The 21183-nt window shown below is 31.7% G+C and overlaps 1 protein-coding gene across 16 annotated transcripts in view; it reads right to left on the bottom strand.

Moving 5' to 3' along the window:
* Positions 1–21183, bottom strand: part of LOC141453691 (uncharacterized) — a 298436-nt gene that overhangs the window by 29383 nt on the left and 247870 nt on the right. For all 16 annotated transcript variants that reach the window (XR_012458122.1, XR_012458121.1, XR_012458123.1 and 13 more), the window contains 3 exons: positions 18119–18253; positions 6630–6906; positions 3289–3495 (listed from right to left, as the gene is read on the bottom strand). Coding sequence is in view for 12 of the 16 variants with exons in the window: in XM_074127202.1 (XP_073983303.1) it covers positions 3289–3495; positions 6630–6906; positions 18119–18253 (619 nt within the window). In the remaining 4 variants the exon portion in view is untranslated. The remainder of the gene's footprint in view (positions 1–3288; positions 3496–6629; positions 6907–18118; positions 18254–21183) is intronic.

Genomic DNA, 21183 nt, shown 5'->3' with positions numbered 1-21183 from the left:
TTAAAATTTCTAACTTCTACTTAGTGCTAGATGCATCTTTTTTTGTTTGCACACTCTCGAAATATTTTTTATCTGAACGAAAAGAAGTCAATAAAGTTTTCTTATCTTTTAGCATTTAAACTGTTTTGATGAAAAGTATTACGCTATTAGCATCTTAGGACTCGAAAAATTATAATTTTAGTTTATAGAAATCTTAAATGTTTTTGAAAGTATCAGCTCTAGAGGAGAACGCATTTAAATAATCCCGAACACATTTCTCTGATTACATTGTAAGCCCCAAATCTTTTTAAGCTTTGTAGATTAAATTGAGTTTGTAGAACAAAATTTATCTATCCGTACTCCTCAACTGATCTCTCCGCTATTATTAGTTCCTTCATTAACTAATTCTAATTTTTAATCTGATCTCTAATTTCTTAACTTCTGTCGACAATAACCTACTTCTTCGTTTAAATCCATGATTTCTGCTCTGTAATCGCTATTAGATTAAACATATTACTACACGAACAGACTCTTCACACATGTAGGAGAGATCATCTCGACGAGAGCGACCATATCCTCATCCATAAAAAGTAAGCACTAAAAAATTCTACTTAAGATCTTTCTTCCAGTGATGATAGTTTTTCCAATTAGGGAAATCAATCCACTCAAGTTTTGGCATCCTGTAGCCAAATGACAAATCTATTTCAATCACCAAGCAAGAACATTTTCCCGTAATACTCGTATGTGCGCAAAATGGTGAAGGACAACAAAATAACCAGCAAACCAATTATAGAAAACAAAAAAACTTTACGACGATTACAGTATGAATTAAGACATAATACACCAGGGCAACGTAACACAAAGTGGATGGCAATACAAACTTCAGAAAATGGAATTTGGGCAGAACGGACATAATTGGGGAGAATGAAGCTTCCATGGTTGGATCTTACATTCCTTCAGGATTAGTTAGGCCATTGATGCCAAGACCTGCCTTCTTCCAGACGATGTTCACTCGCTACAGTCAACACTTTCCATCACCGTAGAAAAAGGTGTAAAGGCTCCTAGACAAAGTAGTAGGCTAGTGAGTTTGAGTCCTTTAAGGTTGTAGCTTACGTGTTACGAGTTGGAGCTATTTAACTGATTTAAGAAAAAACACTAGAAACAGGGAGGAGAAAAACGTGAGTTTTAAAAATCTCACAAAGCTCCTTGGTAAGTTCCAAAAAGAGAATATTCTTAGAGCGCTGAAATGATCGTTCTGAAAGCAATTCATCCTCACAAATTCACAGATTTCCAGATTACTTCGGCTGCAAAAGCTCCATTTTTTGTTGCCTAAAAGTCGTTGCCCACATTCGTATCAAATAACCTCAAGATAAAACTATTCTGATAGTTTTGATATTTTCCTCTGGTAAAGAGTTATGAATTATTTACGCTTTTCATGTAACAATCGCACCCAAAAATTGCATTAAAACTTCGAAAGCAAAAATTATTCAACTGCACTACTTGAATCAGAATTTTGGATAGTTACTGCTTTAAAGGCTAGGTAGGTTCTTGCTTAGTTCTAAAACAAACTATAAATTAGACCAGATCATGAGCTGGAGAATCAGAGTCTTCATATATTACTTTATAATATTACTTTCTAACGAAATTGAAATAAAGTGCCTTAAATTGGTTTAGGAATCCCGATAGAATTTTTTTTTTTTTATCCCGCAATAAATAACTACCAAATTTTCAGTCCTTTTTCAGACCTACAAGATGTAAAAGGGTGTACTTATTTTAAATATTCAGAAGCCTTTTGTTTCAATAAAACATAAGTTAATTAATGTTTGTACAATATTAACTAATGTCAAGTATCATTATAAATTTAATTAGGAAATCCAACACAGCCTAGTTTTGCACATTAATGGTACTAAAAGGTAATATAAAGTTTTTATTTTATAAATAAATAAAAATATAACAAATAATAAAATAAATATTTTGTATGTACGTAGTTTTGTGGGAGGTAGAAGTCAATGAATGAAAATTCCTTTTGATGAAAAACAATTAAAAAAAAGAAGATCTATGTGAATAGTGTATATGATGCAAAAAAAGGATTTATAAAATGGTGATAAATTAAGATATGATTTAATGAATGAAAAAAATCATGACAAGAACGTAGTTTACGAAATAAATTTTAAGAGAGAAGGGAGGGGGAGAAAAATTGAAATCATAGCTTCCTGCTTTGTGTTTATAACGAGTTTATAAAAGTTTTTCAATTAGTTTTAAAAATAAAATTCAATATAAAATCTTTTTTTGAATTTTCAATAGGCAGCGTTATCTGCTTTCAAAACTAAAAACAAATTTTTTCAGGCAGGAAGGAAGAACTTTTCAGAACCAGGAAAAAAATTTAAAAAAAAAAATTGTATTAACAAAAGCATTAAATCTGAATAAAAGTGGTTTCGTTTAAAACAACCAATAGTTTTATTGGTATTTGAGAAGTCGGGAGTAGAGATAAAGAAAAAAGGTTCCTTATGTCAGTGGAGTACAAAATAATGAACTTCCATGGCCTAATTACCCCAGTCAGCCGAGATTAGGACCTACAATATAATTATCAAAACTCTAACAGCGCATAAAACTAATTTAGGTATTAATGAATAATATATTTGAATTTTCTTTTCTGACAATTTATCTTCCCATAAAGTAAACTCCCAGGAAAAATGATTTCATTCACGAAAACTTTGTTTTATTTCATTAAGAACAGTAGTGGATTTTCATTAGATTCGTAATTCGGTTTTGCACAGAAATTTATCGTACTTGGAGTGCAAGAAATGGAGCAGGGACCACTGATAAGGCAGGGCGCTGCATCTTCTATGTATTATGTAACCTTCGGTAAAATTAGCGGCAGGTTCCTCAAGGAGGATCTCAAGAAAGAGAATGCCATCAGATTTCTCGAAGCTAAGACAGGTGATCTGTCTGGGAAATTATATTCGGAAGAGATTAGAAGCTAGCGTCTGTTACAAAAAAAAGTTACAGACTTGACGAGAAAACTTTTTATTAGTAATAAAACTGAAGAAAGTTTGAGAATTACGTCCTTTTTGGAGGGAGGGGGAGAGGTTAAGGTGAGAGTTTGAAAGCTGCAAGAGATTCAAAAAGTTTTAAGTAAAAAACTATTTAAAAAAAATGTTCATTAAAAAGTTACATCCTATTTAATTTTAACAAAATCAAGAATGAAGGGCAGAAACATAAGTAATTAAAAAGAAATTACTAAATATAGTCGGTAGTAAAATTTGAAATTCAATCACACATAAATTAATATGAGAAACAAATACTCACTCTAGGGACTGATTCCCTGCTCGTATATATAAATATGGACATTGTGGTGGCAATGGCGCATGAACACTGCAGTTTCAGGAACAGAACACAAGATCTGTGTCGCCAGGTTCTGTAGGCCAACAAGACGACTGTTAGCAATGATTGTACTAGACAACATGTTGCCCCAACCAACACGCTTAATGAACTGCGCCATTTAAATTCCGGTCTCTGCAACATAAGAAAGACCAATATTTTTAGCGAAAAGTCAAATAAATGAGCTGATTTGGTTACCATCTCTCAATCAATAGTTCCTAGGTGATGTCTGCCGTTGTTTAAAGTAATGCAGCTTTTATAATGTCAGCGCATAGAACAAAATTGATTTTGAAGAGAGGTGAAATTAAAGAACCCAACAGCACGAAAAAAGGTATTTTAGACAAAATGGAAATTTTTCGAACGCGAGAAAAGATGATTTAATTATCAAGGAAAATTTGTTTTAGTAGGATGGTACACTTGTCACAAAACTGTAACAATAACTGTTAAAATTCCACTCCTTTACTTTATGGAATCCTTTAATTTACTGATATTACTGTACTAAAGATGCTATTAAGGTTAGGATCTGTACTATACCAGATTGCCAATATTAGAAGTCAGTCAAAGGCAGACGATTGAGAAAAGAGTTCGATGAAGCAAATAAAGATTACATTAGCCCTTGAGCACAGAATAATCTCATCTGTTGTTTTATAGCCTTATCAAGTTAATTATTCTCAAGAGCATAAAGAGATTTACGAATTGTGATTTGAGGAGTTTTGTTCTGTGTAAAGCCTCAAGTGGCCGCGAGGCATAATGGGATTGTTGAGTCTTAAGAAAGGTAGGCGGGCGTTATTTGCAATTATTATTATTATTATTATTATTATTTGTGCCCTCTTGCTCTCTCTTTGAGTTTCCAACTATTTTGTGCACCTATGTTATAATGATTACATTCATAAAGTATTTAACCCTGCTGCAAAAGAATTCGAAATCATGCGAGTTAGAACCATACAGTTTGCAACCTTATCTCCCAAATGACTGAAGGCCAAGTTACCTGAAGAGGTTAACTTTGTTTTGGCAAAAGAGGATAACGTGGAAGTATTGAATAATTTTGTAAGCTGACAAAATTGTAGGCAATGAAAGTAAATACGGTCCGAGTCAAGCTACGCGGCCTCAGATCTGCTCTTCCTAAAGAGTCTGTTTGAGTTCACGCCTGGTGATAAGGGTTTTCTGAAAGAGGGTATACTTTCATAGAGCTGGAAAGCATTGCATTGAGAAAAACACTCGGGACGCAATGAGCTCAGAGGTTGTTGCGACATAATTTTCAAATAATAATAAAAAGAGACGAGAGGTTCCCAATTTTACAAATGAGGTGTGCAAATATGGCGGGACATCATACATACTAAAAATTACACATTGAAAAAAACTCATATGTTAGAAATTGTCTTTTCTGAGAGTGGCCTCATAATATAACTCGGGTGCAAGTTGAATCACTTTAAGATTTCACATTGGGTAGTTTCGTACCTCCATTGTATTTTAGTGTGTATATATATTTACTTCTGTGGCATTCTGATGCCGTAATAAATTCCAAATGAAATTTAAAAAAAAAAGTTAGGAATTTGAGAAAATGAAATTGTAGTAAAAAAAAAGTAAGATGAGTATTGTATACTTTTAATTTTATACTATTTTTTTGTGGCAAACTTTTCTATATTAATTACCTACTTTGTTATGATTAGACTTTTTACCAAATGTAGCAAAGATTTATTGCCAAAAAGTGCATAATATAAGGATTCAAACAGGATGTAGAAATATCCAGAAACTAAATTCGTTTGTCAAGAACCATCATAAAAGGTAAAATTATGTCTTGCTGATTTTTAACATTTATTGGAGTAAAAAATGCAAAAGTGTGACTATCCTACAGTCACTGCGAAATAATATATATTTCCACTAATTGTAAAACAGTACGTAAAATAAGAAAACAAACAAATTGATATGGCTGAAAATAGAGAAAATATTTATTCAAGCTCTACACAAATAAAAACAAACACACACTCCAGAATATATCCTTTCTGTGTGTGTATCATAATATCCATCCAGATTCGCATTCCAAAACTGACCATATAATAGCACTAAAGACAATTTTGTAGTTAGTAAATGTATTCTGCATGCAAATTCAGTCCTATCATCTGCAATCATTTGATACACTGGGAAAGTAAATATATATGTACAATGAATGAATGTGTACTTTGTTTGAATAGGTGTGTAGTGTGAATGTGTAATATATACTTGTAATGGTCATTTTTCTAAGATTTTCTTTTACTCTTAAGGGGAATATATTAGGTGCATAATATCTAATAGAAATATTAAGATTTTGAAGAGAAAATGTTTGCTGAGTAACTACTCCTGAATCATAATTCTTTTTCACTCTTTATAAATCAAACGGGAATATGAAATTTTGTACCTACTACCAGATTTCCAGTGCTAAATTTATTTGGAGAAAATACTTTTTACAAATTTAAATTAGAATATAAGCAAATTTCTAGATTTGTGAATGATAAAAGTTTGGAATGGCTTAGTTATTAAATATATATAAATATACAATTCCTTTCATTTTCTTTCTTTCTAATGCAATTCAATTTTTGGAAAAGACTAGCTCGATGTATATTATATATAAAACGACTTAAAAGGAACAAATTACTGCACATACAATATCTTCGATTCTGTGTTACTTCTGGTGAAAAAAGTTGCAATATAAAAAATACCAACAAGTACAAAACTGCAAATATCAAATTTCTGACTCGCAGTGGCTTTACAAGAACTACCACAATCGGCTCCATTCAATGTTGGCACTAGATAGTGCAAGTGTGACTGATGGTGAGCTAGAGTTATACTGAGGATAAATACACACCTCAACCAATTCTGTAGGTACTATGATGTGTGAATGCCGCGCATGTCAATATTTACTTTGTAAGGCTGAGTTATCGCAGAGACAACAAGACTATTCCACTTCCTCTTGCGGCTTTAACAGATAACTTAAGAGATAACTAATGTCGATTAAGGACAACTTCTAGCTACTCAATCCTAATGAACAAAACAAGATAAACGATTCTGTTCTTAATTAAAAAACCAAAACGAAGAGGAGAAAAGTAGGACAGGTTAAGCGTACAATATTAGAGTAAATCTATGGAAAGACCTTAAAGAAAAGTTTTTAAACTTGAAAAACAAAGTTTTTATAAGTTGAGATTAGGTTATTTTGTAAAACAAGTTTTTCTTTGTGAGGTTCCTTTCACAACACTGTCTCATTTCCTACTTTTCATAAATAACTTATTATTTACCTTCTGATAGAGATTTGTTCGTGTGTGTAGCGCAGCAAATAGTCCCTGATTTGGACACAAACAGACGGTGTCCACCTGTAATGATCTAGTTACGTTGCAATGAGTTAGGTCCCAAACTTGACCGTTCTCTGTTAAGCCGCAGAGGCTGCCATCTGGTGCCACCAGTCTTGTCATTAATTCCAGCCTTTCCAACGAACTCTGTATATTGTTATCTCTCGGGCTTGTAGCTACACTAACCACTGGCAGAGCAATGTTGAATTCCAAATCTGATCCATCTCTGAAAACCAATTTTATATTATAAAAAGACAAATTTTGAAATAATATTAATTATTACACTTTTTTACGAATATTCATGGACAATTGTCAAATTAAAAAATGTTGTGTGAGATCCTCACAGCTGTTAGATTTGTTAGATGAGCGGTTAGAGCACTGGACTTCAATGAACCTCAATTTATAATAATAAACGCCGAAAAAACAAAAAAGAAAAACAAAAAGAAATTCTCTGCAAAGTGGTCTTTCCGATCACCGTATTTTCTTGAATACTTTTCAATATCTAAGGTTGAAGACCATGAAAGACATGGAAATATTGAAGAAGTATGGACCAGGCTAATTTCCAATACCCATTTTTTCGTACTTAAATTTTATCTGGTGAAACTAAAAATTGAAAATCAATGTGAAAACAATACGAGTGAAACTATTTTCTTTGTATTAAAACAGCCGTTTAGAATTGGATTGACTTCCTTGTTTAACGGTTCAGTTTACGCAGAAATGTTTAGTTTTAAGGTAAACCGATAGAGGGAAATTTCTTTCAATTTGTTGTATTTCAGCATTTTTGAGAAATAACAAAACATCTAAATATAGAATGTAAAAATACATTCTTTTTGATATTTGGTTTGCTTAGCGCATTCCGATAAATCCTTGTTGCCAGAAAAACATGGAACTGAAGATTAAAGGAGACGAATATTGATTTTAGAGAGCTAAATTACAATTTATATATGTACATGTTCGCTATGCATTGTTGATTAGGTTAAAAACACCGAATCAAAAACATATAACATAAAAAAGAAAAAGATAGTATCGAAAAGCTGTCTCCTGCTAGCAGCTTTAAGAATAATAAAAAGAGATTAATATATTTGAAATAAAAAAGAGCCATTATCATTAAAATACCAATAATATGCAGTAACAGATTAGTGCATTATGTCTGTTATTACGGTTGAATTTGAAATGAGCTGCTAATAATGTAGTTAATGTAAATGACAAACAGAATTAATAATGTTGACATTGTTAAATACTCCATAATTTCCAGTAGGGGATTATTCAAAAAGGCTTGAAAACCCAATCCGATTAGCATAATTATTGGGATATCAAAAACAAAAGTGCATTAAATTACATAGTAATTAATAAGAACACAATCCGAAGAAGGAGAATAGGGATATTTATGAACACAATATATCATGGAGAGGTGGGAGGCATAACAGTAGGCTTATCATTGGCAGAAGCCTAAATCTAGCCTTCCTTCTGTTCCTGAAGGACCAAGGGTTGGTAATCTATTGTGCCCACAGAATGTCCATCGTTATCGCTCTCTCCATCAAACAATCCCAGTGCTCGCTATCAGCTATTTCTCCGCCTCCTATCAGTTCCGCTGACGGTCCTTACACAATCTATAGTTCTAACCATCTCAGTAAGGCTTCCACCAGCTGCTTTCAAAGCTATATTCTCCTAAGCTGGTCAATCAGCAGCCAATGAAATACAATACACAGATGTACATCAACGGTGTGTTTGCTTGACTGCATTAACCATAGTCTTTCATAAAAGCCTTACAAGGCATCACATGTTTATCAGGATGAAATAGCGATGTAGCACTTACTGATTCAACTTAATTTGTAACATTTTTCTGTTACAGCAACGTTAATTTCATGTTGCAAAATTTTAGACCTAAAATTGGTGGTCGTGAATTAAATTTAGCAACGGTATCTTTTTCTTTTAATTTAAATATTTTTGCACTTTCCCCGTCTATGCACTAGTTTTCTTAGATTGAATGCTGCTTGCAAGCGACAAATCCTTTTAAAAGTCAACTGCGCTATAACTGAGTTCACGGCCATTTCCATTAAAAAACCTCAAATTTTAAATTTGTCCTAAAATGTCAGAGAATCCAGCAGGTCTCCAAGTTCAAGTATCTGGGCTGGTAGATTAAGGAGAGCAGAAAATGGATGAAAATATAAAAGTTCGAATAGATAATTTAGGAACTGATTTAAGAAATTTGCATGAAATACAGTTTTTAACTGCAGTAGATGATAGAATATGTTAGAATAATGGCCTTTTGTGGAATCATTAACAAATAACAATGATTGGTAGCTGCAAATAAAAGGATTTACATTATGGAGATTTTTTTAGTGACTGATTGTTGACAGATTTCGCTAATTACAGTCATAATTTTTTATTTACTTTTTTTTTTGTCAAGCTTTCGACCCAGGGATTATATCATCTTCAGAACTTATGCTTATTAATAATTCCTATTACATTAATATATTGGTAAGAGTACCTAAACAGTTGAGACGGAAGAAACACCAAGGTCTAATGTTAACAACGTAGTACAAATTATAATTGTTAATAAGTGAACCGACGAAGATGCTTTAATACCCAGGTGGTAAGCTTGACAAAAATACATAAAAAATGATGACTAAAATTGGCAAAAATAATATTCCCCATTTAAATAGGATTAACTCTAATTTTACCTGAACGGTTTATACTTTCATTAAATGCTGAAAAACTTTTTCCAGCAATGCTGACAAATTTTAGGAAGGAATTTCTTGCAGAGTCTGTCCCACTCTTTAACGGTGTATATTTATGAACAGCACATTTACCGTGAATCTAAATAGTTATTTATTTATTTAGAGAGAGAAAGAGATAGATCAAGACAGAAAAAGTAAGTTTTCTTTTACTGATTACTGACTATATGAGAAAACAACGCGAAGTTAAAGCTTTTACTTCATTTTTTTTTCTGTTCAACAAGTGGAAAATGCAGGAAGCTCAAACGGCACTCCCTGGATTCCTGACTTTAACCTAGAGGTTTAAATCCTTAACAGAATGTAGCACTTTTTTTTATTGAAAAAATTCTCGAAACTAGCTCCTAAGCGTTTCTTTAAACTTTCCTTTCCATAAACGTAAATCCATAACTATTTGAATCATTTTTTAAGAAATATTTGATTTCTGAGAAGCTCCTCCCTAGAGTATCATTTCAGAATAATGTTTGTGAGAATAAAATATGTTTCCAAATTGGGAATTTGAATTTAGAAACTAAGAAGTGAAACTCGACTAAATGTTTACATCAGATTTATTATGTATGCCTTTTCAACAATAATTTCATTCTTGAGAAGGAAACTAAAATAAGAAGTGAAGCAATAAATAAAAACCCATTTTATTTCAGGTTGTACGCTTCTTTTTGATTTCTCATACTAAGAGATAAAAAAGTTAACGCCGAGAATCCACGTAGGAATGCACAAAGGAAGTAGGAACGAAAGAAATAAAACAAAAAAATTACTAAAACTTTAGACTTGACTTAAGGTGAGTTTTTTGACAAATGTACTTATTTTCAAAGGTATAAATATATTCCTCAAAGTTGGCAGTAACAATTTTAAGAAATGCGGTCACGTACATATTCTTTCACAAGTAATGTGCGAGAGCTACAGTTTAGGTTCAAACCCACTTATTTGTGGCCAGGTACGTGCATGTGTAAAGTTTCTTATCCAGTTTTTATATAAACAAATTGTGTGATTCATATAAGTTTAAATATAATTTTTTTTTTTTTTTAGATAATTGAACGCAAAAGAAAAATTTCTGGTTTGAATTGAAGCAAAAGGAGTTATCCCTATTTTCCTAGACGAGATTTATGTTTCTACCCATAAATCTGTCGTCAGAGGTAAGCTGTGTACCTTCAATATGAATTTCTTATGTAAATCTAAAATAACTAACAAGGCCGTGATCGATAATCAAGCCGATTACAGCACTTCAAGTATGCTTTGAGGACCTTGCCAGTAACTCTAAACGCTCAACTATTGTGGTATGTTGCTAAAATTAAGTTTAAGCAAAATGGAAAAATCTGTGAACACATTCAAAATTCTATTTATTAATAAAGTTACAAATTTCCTTAAAAGTAAAAATAAACATGAATTCATGTGCTGAATATAGGATATAAATTACTAAAATTTTGATTAAGTCTGCATTTGTCAAGTGTAACAGATGTGGCAGAGCTCTTTGCCTTTATCACTACTTTGACAGGGAAGCAAACCTAACTCTCCAATCTATCATTTTCCCAAGATCCCTGAAATAAGTCGAGGAGCCTCAGAAACATTCTTTTGCATCAATATGAATCTTTTGCACCCAGTCAAAAGTTAAGACTGGCCGATGATTGTTCGTTCAAATCCCACAGAATCTCTGGTTTTTTAACAAAGTATTGGCCTCATATTGGTAAGTCCACCTCCAGCGGTAGTAAAATGCTAGTAAGTCCATGATCGTGGTGAATCTATCAGCTTTAGAACACAACAGATACTACTACGGTCTAATTTAGTTAACTTTTTTAAAAAAAAGAATATTGTTCAAGATATTTCTATTCGCATTTCATGGGTAAAGGGCCATTAGATGATTAGACGACAAATGATGAAAATCTGGAATTACAAATACCAACTATCTTCTATCGTTTTTGAGGAGAAAATTAAGAGGGGAAAGTTTACCGGAATGGAATAAAAGATGGCAACATTGAAAAAAAGGGGGCTTCGTAAAACAGGGGTTCCATACTAATTAAATAAATAAAAATACTGATGTCAAACGGAGGTTTGAAGTTACTCTTAATGATAGCTATAAAAAAAAAAACCTAAATTCTATAGGGATGTGGGCAGCGTACCTCAAAAGGTTCCATGTTATTCAGAGCAGATGCTATTCTTGTGTCAGCGTTACCGATCAATCTGAAAGACATTGTCATGGCTTCGTAACTTTTGAGAGGGAGAAATTTGAGCGCGAGGATATTACGTATCATAATACAAGTTGATTTCAACGGAAATTAAATCGCTGTTTTGTGTAGCTGTTCTTTTTTGAGATATTTTTCTCAAAAAAATAAATAAATAAATAATAATAATAAACAATAATAAGTAAAAATAAAATATATATTCATTTCATTTGAACTGCTGCGTTTCGGTTTCATGGCAAGAAACATAAACCCAATAACTATATGACTTCTTGATTTCTCCAACATTATTCTTTATTAAAGATAACAAAGAATGCAAGAAAGCAACCAATGTGTTAACCAAGCGTCAACATTTAAATAACAGATCGTTATTGCCACAAACAATATATGGCCAAAAACTAAGTTAGAAGTCTCAAGGGGAGAGTAAATAAAAACTCGAATGGCAAGCAAGAATTAGATATCTGAGAAACGAAAGCACTATTCACGTGAGTTAAGGGAATTGAAAAAGATGAATGGAATATACATTGGGAAAAATGTTTGGAATATGAAAAATTAAAGAAAAAATATGAATAGGAAGTTACTTCCGAATACAGATGGATGTAATGAAAATTTAGAATTAATTTAAAAATGTTAAAAGGAAAGTAACAACAAATTGCATCATTTTTATCACCGTGATGGTGCTCTAGTTATAATACAGTTTTTTAGCGAATTGAAAGTGAAAATAAAAGTTAAAGGAAACAAAAGAAATTAAAGAGAAATGAAAAGAATAAAGAGAAATATGTCGCTCTCTGCCACTTGTTGAAAGGAGATGACGAAGCCACTGACGAGTAGCCGGGAAAAGTAGCACAGATTTTTTTGTGGAAGGGTGGGTGTGGGTAGGGGATTTAGATTAAGGGGAAACAACGGAGGTAGGCAACTTCTTAACAGTAAATTTAAATACATCTTAAAAATACATTAAATTACCAAAAAGACTCTGCCTATTATTATTACAGAAGATGGCATAATTTGGAAATAACTTTATTTTTCAGTGATGGCTGTCAAAGCCTCATAAAATATTCGTTAACTACAGCTCTTCAAAGTCATAAGTCATATGCTTTTTTGACACATATTATTTGTTACATATAATTTACTTTTTACTTTTAGTCCAAGACGTTTACAGAAGTTTTTTTTTTTTTTACTTGAAGTTGCATTTCGTAACCATTTATTCAAATAAATTTGAAAACGAAGACAGATTTAAAGAGCATTAAAGGTTGGACATTTAATAGTTTAATAAATTTTTTACTGTTGCCAAAAGTTAAGGTCATTTTTATGGGGAAAATTTTTTTATCGTGATCAATAAAAAATAATTATAAAGAGGCCGTTTTCTTGAAAACGACTGAAAATTGGAACGTTGTTCAACATCAGCCTTCTTAATTTTTGGGTTGTTAAATTTTTAATGAATCACGAAGGGGACAAAGAAATACCTTTAGACAGAAATCCTAAATAGTTCAAAATTAAAAATATGTAGTTCAGTTAAAACTCTAATCGCAAATAAGTAGAAATATAATAATATTTATATCATTAAGGAAATACCATGTAAATTTGTGCGTTTTGATTTCCTTTCTAAATTTGAACATTAAAGAATGACGTTAATTGTTTAGGAAATAGATGTATCACCTTATTAAGTTTTATATATTCACTAATGAGCAAAATATTAATCGATCAGAGAGAAAATAACCATTTCGAGACATTTGATGGATATTTGCACCGTGTACTATCAGTAAGGAGAAACTATATAGGGAACATCGATAGTAATAACGTTTTGAATTATCTCAGGAGCAAAATTGCCCAGTCAATAGCATGGGTGTAGTTGATTTATGGCTATGTTGATTACAATCATGTACGTAGGCACATATATGACAATATGTGCTGCACATACGAATGTAGCTAGACGACCTTGTTATTAGTTTAGAGTTCATTAATGTACCAATTATAACAGCAGTTGGTTTACTCTTATCATTTACCACTTTATCACCCTATCTTTTTATTAAAGAATATAATTACAAAACTAGTGGGTGCACAGTATATTTCTAATAATAAACTCTGATAAGATGGAACGCCTTCAATAGAAATAGGAATTGATTTCTGTAAGTTATAATGAAACTGGTGGATTTAATTTAAACTGACTTGAGGCGGCAATGCAACTTTTTAGAACATTCACATCTTTTTATTGATTTTTTTAAATAACGTTTGCGGGCCGCACCAGTGGTGACAAAAGTTCTCTCCACCCTCCTTGACAAACCAACTTCTTAGTTTCTCTAATCTATTTTTTTCAGGGAGATTAGATGTTGATCTTCATAGATATATTACCCAGGCAAATTAAATTTCTCACCATTGAGCCGCCTTTATTTGTCGCTTCTTTTTGGATAAATGTTAGGATTCAACAATTGTGATATAAGGAAAATGTACTCCTCCTTATTTGACGCAACCTAAATGAATAATGTATATATATTAGCGAAAGTATATGATTATTTTTTAAATTTAGCCCTATTTATTTATTAATTTATTTTATTTTTTTCTGTACCCGAAGTGAATAGAATCACTCCAATACTAGCGATGCGATACCTGACGGTATAATTCCTTCTTCTTCTGGGCTTCTTCAACGCCTTAAGTATTCTTAAGAAGACACTATTTTTTAGGTTAGAAATACCATAATGATATAGATCAAAATAATAAATAAACAATAAAAACTTAAATTTGTTTCTGGTGTAGGCGCTTAACCCATTCCGCAGCTTAAAGGGCTTATTATGAAAGATAATTAAACGTCAGTAGGACTTTTTTTTCGTAGGGTTTTGGGTTTTTCATTTATCTCCTTGTGACATCATCTTTTCTGTTGCAGAGATGTAAATAGCGGACATTTACCTATAATTCCACAGGTATTAGAGCAACGCTATCTAAAGATGTCTAACTTAGTACATAGGGCGTTTTTAATTGAATTTCGTTCCGCGGGCTGCACACAAAGCTAAGATGTTCCCATAGTGGCTAGAGGCTTACTAGTGGCTGTAGAAGGTGAAAAACTCCAAGCAATGTTCACTGGTTACAAAAAAAACAGTTGCTTGTCGCCAACCAAGAGCCCTATCTAAGTACCTACCCTTGCAAGAGAAAATTCTAACAATAGCTTGGGCTCGAAACCAGAGCTTGTATGCTCATCTTTAACACGCTTCTACCGAGCTCTTTAGTTCCCAATATTTAAGGAATTTATCTTCTTTATCACACGTTGTCCTAGCACGGCTTCACTAAATTAAATCTTTCTCAATTCCACTCTCTAATACACACACTCCATGTCACCACATCTCTGATGCAATCTCTGCTGAAGTTCTTATTTTCAAGTTACAAAAGTGCATTATATGCATACGCTTTAAATAAAAGAGAGTTCAAAGTGCATCTTCGTAGATTTCTCCACATGAGAGTGACTTCATGTTACGGATCATCATCTTCCGCGTGGCGCTTTAAAACTGCTCTGTTGGGCCTATCAGTACCAGTAATGCAACTTATTTTGCTCCCCTACATAAATAATATTTATTGCTTCTGCCTACCAAGCTTGACTGTATTGCGCCGGTCCGACCCACAACACTCCCCCATGATGCTTACAGATACGGCACTCAATAGTATTCTTCTTCTTCTTCTTTTTGTCGTTTTTCATGTGGTGCGTCATACCTTTCTCTCCTATGAGTGGAGTGTAAGTCAAATGAGGCTGTAATAGAAGAATAACATCGCCGGCTTTTTCCTACGGACTTAATGAAATATTGCACATAAGTGTGTACAACGTAACACAAGGCAGGTATGTTGTCACGGACCTCTTCTTATATGATAAACGCAATTTCCAGAACGCAATTTTGACCCAATGAATAAAAAAGGAAAGAAAAAGCTGCTGTTCCAATGCCTATAAATTGATATATATATCGACTTTTGTAATAAAAGTTCACTTTATTTGAACATTCTAAGGTGGATAATCGAGATAAAACTTTCATGAGAAAACTATTTCAATTTTACTCCTATTTATTATTGTAAAGGTTGTCACAAATATCCTGAATGTTAATTGATTTAGTCTCAAATTTCTAATTATTAATTAACTTTTCAGCGACCTTAAGCCTTTCTTCAGTCTACAGATAGAAATACAATAACTTAAATAAAAAGCGTAGACTACATCGAAGAGGACAATCAAATGAAACAGAGATATTGAGGATTAATTATTATTTTCTTACTCTCACTAAAATAAAAATTGATGTATTAAAACTATTTTAAGTGAGAATACTGCGGTTACCTAGTAAAAAAAAAAAAATAGAATATTATTTCGCTAATTTTATGGCTAAGTCAATTTTTTTATTACTATTACCCTAATTACTGTACCCAATATTCACTATTTTTATAGAATTTTATTTATTTTTATATTAACATTTATAGATGCATCACGTTAACCAGATAACACAGCTTGAATACAAGAAATGTGAGGTTTAAAAAGATTCCGTATACTATTAGAACGTGGATGATTGAGGTAGACTAGAGTTTATATGAATAAATTATTTCCAGACACAGAAAATTTTCAAAAAAAAAAAAAAGACAAAAAAGACGCCATTATCTATATTGTTGGGCATTACAGCTTTGAAAACTGATTTACTAACGTTAAAAATACATTAATTTTGTATCTAGAAAGTAACAAAGTTATCTAAATGGAAAAATTTTCCTAGGGGAAGATTGGAAGGGATAGCTAGTAAAATTTAAGCTATTAAAAAAAACTATATCACCATCCAAACATGGAAAACATTTTGCCGGGAAAAGTGATAAAAGAAAATTGCTGAAATAATGATAAATTTAAAGCTTTATCAGTTTTATTGAAGGTTTATCATTTGGTTTTACTACAGACACTCTAAATTTATTTTTATTTTGTTTATTTAAAAAATAATCGCTTTTTTTTACCCATAATTAATATATAAAGAACAAACTCCATTAAAACATGGTTTCTTCTTTAATTTGTACAAAATGTGAAGGTTTTTTTTCCTTCTAAGCATCAAATCAAGTCAGGAGTTTAAATCGATTAACCGACCGTTAAACTGCGCATTTTAATTGGCCATTAGAAAAATACTTCATTGAAAGAGGGAACATGATGATATCACTTACATTGACAGCCAACACTGCGATATTGAGACCAACAGACTTTCCACTTGAGAATAAAGACGCGTGCAGTTTATAACAGACTACAAATTGTCTGCCTATCAAAATTGTGTGCATAAAAGAGTTAAAAATTATGAAATTATATCTTAATTAATAAGAATAAATATGTATTTCTCTTTATTATTTTAAAAGAAATTAATTGTTGGATAGATTGTATTTTCGTAATAGCTTTGTCATACTTGGGATTTTGTTTTTAATAAGAAAGTTGAGTACCCAAAGGGTTCTTGGCGTTCATGCGGTCATCACACCGGGGACAGACACTAACACTAACACATTAGGCATCCACACAACACACAAGGCCAGCAGAGGTACTTAAATGGGTGCTACTGTTTTGATTTAGCAAATTTACAGAGAATTCAAGTTCATCATCAACAGAGTCATGCTTACTCATTTTATACTTTGAATTCGCCACATTCTGAAAAAAAAAAAGTCGATAGAACCACTCAAGAACTTCGTTTCGCAATTTAATTTTACAGTCACACAACACAGAACAAATTTAATTTTATCTCAGTTGGAAATATTATTTTAAAAATATTGTTAATAAAAGAATGACGACTTCAAAAAATAAACATCGATTAAAATTAGTAAATAATATTGTTTTGGCATCTTTTAGATAGGGTACCCTCACTTACTGTTAAGGGTTTTTTACACCAAGTACCCATCCATTATTACATAGATGCACTGAATCCATAACTTCAAATTATCAAGTTTACTCCGATTATTATACCATAATTCTCTTTCCCTATGCCACCCAAAGACGAGCGGTTAGAGGCTAAGATTGTTGTGTGGTACTGGGTCCGAATCCTAATCTAGGCCGATGAATTTAAATGTGTCAGTTAATATGAGAAATTTATAGTAAAATACATTTGCTAGTTGCCTACATCCACCACACCTAATTTGGTAGTTGCAACGTTCAGCTCGCATGAGAAATATGCATTACTTAATTTCCCTTTTTACTTAACCGGAAGAATAAAAAATCATTGAAATGAATTAAAATTGTATTCAAATAAGTTTACTGTATTATTATTTTTTTTTAAATACATACAGAAGGTATTTTTATTGCCACAGTAAAATAAACGAACCTTTTTTTATGTCCTAACATGAAATATAAGCCTCCTGATAGAACTCTATTCATTTTTTTTGGGAACGATAGATTTACATAAAATATATGTTTAAAGTTCAATTGTCTGAATATGCTTTCAGATCCTATATCTAAACAATTAATTTCTTTAAAATTAATTCTTATAAAGAAGCATAATAAATGAATCGAACGAAGAAAAACTTGTATACCAGGGAAAAGTTAAAAAAAAGTACTTACGCCAATTTTTGTGAAAACTGTTTAGGAAAAAATTGACCAAGATCACGGTACACAATAATTGCAATCACTGTATCATTTTCTTTGACCTTATTATCGATTTCCACAGATAAACTGGTTTGCAGCCATCTAGGGTAACTGTAAAACACAAAAGAAAGTATAACTTTAATTATTGAAATGAAAATGAAACTAAAAAACAGTAACATTCAACGCTTTCTTTTTGGATTTTGTTTCGTCGATTTAATGAGAATAAGGGAAGGAATCACTAAAATGTTTGAAGAGTACAACTCGAGAAACGGAGAAGAGATAAAGTTTGAAATATAGAAGCTAAATGACACAAAAGAATGAATGGTTGAGAGGAAATTGATTGCGATAAAAGAAATTGGAAAGAGGGTATTTTTTGAATTAAAATTAGCGTTTCAACAATATCAAAATAAAATAATAAAGCAGCTAACTCAGGTTTCGTCATTGGACAAACGATTTATTTTAGATAGTTATTTATCTTCTGAGTTATTTGGTAAGGTCGTGGTGGAAAACGAGCATTTAATTTTAGGAACACTTGAGTTTCCAAGTTAAATCTATTTTCTCTAAGACTGTCCAACTTCTTAATTGTTCAAATTCATATTAACTCAAACTCAAGTAGTCCCGTTACAGCTTCATCAACAGAGTAGATCATGACAAATTTGCTTCGAAGAAAAAATAAAAGCAACTTTGGGGAAAATCTTCATCTTCAAATTAAATAGTGGTGCCTTTAAAATGAGAAAAGCCTTGAATGTATATCGGGTTATCTCAGCAGTAGGCACTTCCAGTCAAGGATCATCTTAGGTTGACAACACAAAGCACACCACACACGCTGACTAGTTAATGAGTGCAACTGCGTAATTATTAACGTAAACTTAAAATATTATTAATATAAACTCATGAAATGCAGCTGATTTTATCGCCACGCTAGAACCAGATAGTAGAAGCTCCATATTTTCAACTTATTTGATGTATATTCTTATTTCGATGTGCTGTATTCAGTGACCAAATGTATTTTTTTAACCCTTTCCTTCAGCACATTTTAGCAGTTCCAAAATCGATTTCACAACTCAAATTAGGTTTAATCATACTTAATGTCATAGAATCATTGGTAAAGTAAATTGCAAGGCAGAATAGTGAATTAGTTTTCTAAAGTGTTATATAATTAAGTTCACTAGCTAATAAACGAGATGGCGATAACAAATAGTCATCTTTTGTACCTGATAATATTCATTTAAAGTTTATTAGCAGTTATTTATTTTCTAATTTCTCTTATTAAACAGAACTACCTTTATCTAGAACTACCTTCAGTTGTTCAGATGTTTGTATAGAAGTATTTTGAAATTCTATAAAATCTTCATTGTTCATAAAGACAAGACAGTACTGACCTTGATAAACAAAAAGTTCAAGATTAAAGCCCACTGACTTTCCTCCTAAAATTGTCTCTAAACTTCATTTAACAGAATAATGACTTTTATTTGGTGACTTTTCTGGCTTAATTCTTTTTAGGAAGTTCGAAGGATGGAAAGGACATTTCTTTTTAGTGTAGTTAGTTAAAATTAATTAGTTAGATATTTTGTATAAATCACTTTTGTACGGCTATATGTCCTTATGTGTATAAATATAAAATCATGTTTATGATTGGTTTGAAAGATGTACAATTTTTAACTTCAACGATAAGAAGCACCAATCTATTAACAAAGTTTCTTTTTTTATTCACTGAAATTTGCAAAAATTTCTATTAAATATTCTATTTGATATAAATATATTTAAAAGAGCAAAACAAAACGTTTTTTTCTGAATCAATACCATTTATTTACATTTTAATAAATATTTTTGTAGGTGGCTGAATAAATAAAAAACATTGACTAAAAGTGATACTTTTTATTTAGATACATACAGTGACTCCCATTAATATTGGGACAGTACATACAGAAGTTAAAAATTGACGAAAATTAAAAGTGGCACCCATTTATTCAAATTTTTATAAATTCATTTCATTTTATAATTACTATTAATTAAATAAAAACTATTTAAATAAGTTCATAAAAATGTTTTGGTAGATTAAAAAAAATATATATAATAATAAGTGCAAATTCTACCTCTCATAAATATTGGGACACTATTATAATTTATAGTTTGTCCAAGGTTTTGCCCGAATATTTATACAATTTGTAAATATTTACCTTAAGCATATATTCAATATGAAATTAATAATTAAATTAGTTTATATAAATCAAGCCAGGTGTAACATGTCGCGCAAAAATACAAATACAACGATTGAACAAAGAAAAATTGTAATTTCTATGCACAAAGACAAAAAAAAAAAGTTTTAGAGGGACAGAAAAACTGATCGGACCTAAAACATCTACTGCGTGGAACATCATTCAGCGTTACCAAAAAGAAAAAAGAATTGTTTCAACCCCACAAAAAGGCCGTCCTCAACTGCTCTCTGAGAGAGAGCAGCGTTATATATTAAAAGAATTAAAAAAGATCACCGACTTAGTGCTCCAAAACTTCAATGTGAAATTTTTGACATGTTTAGAAAGCAAAAAAGGGGCAGAAACTGTTCGGAGAGTGCTAAGAAAACTCGACTATCATGGTAGAATAGCCTGGAAGAATCCTTTTGTCAGTAAGATAAATCGTGTTAAGAGAGTGAAATTTGCCTAAAAATGTTTTAATGGAAATAGTGACTTTTGGAATGATATACTCTAGCGATGAATCAAAATTTAATGTTTTTCAGTCAGATGGAAGGGTTATGGGCTAGAGGAAAGCGAATGCTGAGCTCGAAAAGAAGAATTTACAGCCAACATTAAAGGGTTTTAAAGCTCCACCTCCGGGTGGAGATGGGTCAGTTATGGTTTGGGGCTGGATGCGCATCAGGATTTGGAGAATTAGTGTTTATTGATGGAATGTTGGACAAAATAGTTTATAGTAATATATTAAAAAATAATTTGGAAAAAGTGCCAAAAAATTGGGTATTTTAGGGTCTTTTAAATTCTACCAAGAGAACGACCCCAAACCTACGGCTTGGGTGATACGTCAGT

Source organism: Rhodnius prolixus, unplaced genomic scaffold (genome assembly GCF_049639745.1).
Source record: "Rhodnius prolixus isolate KJV_2025 unplaced genomic scaffold, Rpr scaffold_3, whole genome shotgun sequence".
Taxonomy (NCBI): domain Eukaryota; kingdom Metazoa; phylum Arthropoda; class Insecta; order Hemiptera; family Reduviidae; genus Rhodnius; species Rhodnius prolixus.
This window is presented reverse-complemented; position numbering and strand designations above follow the sequence as displayed.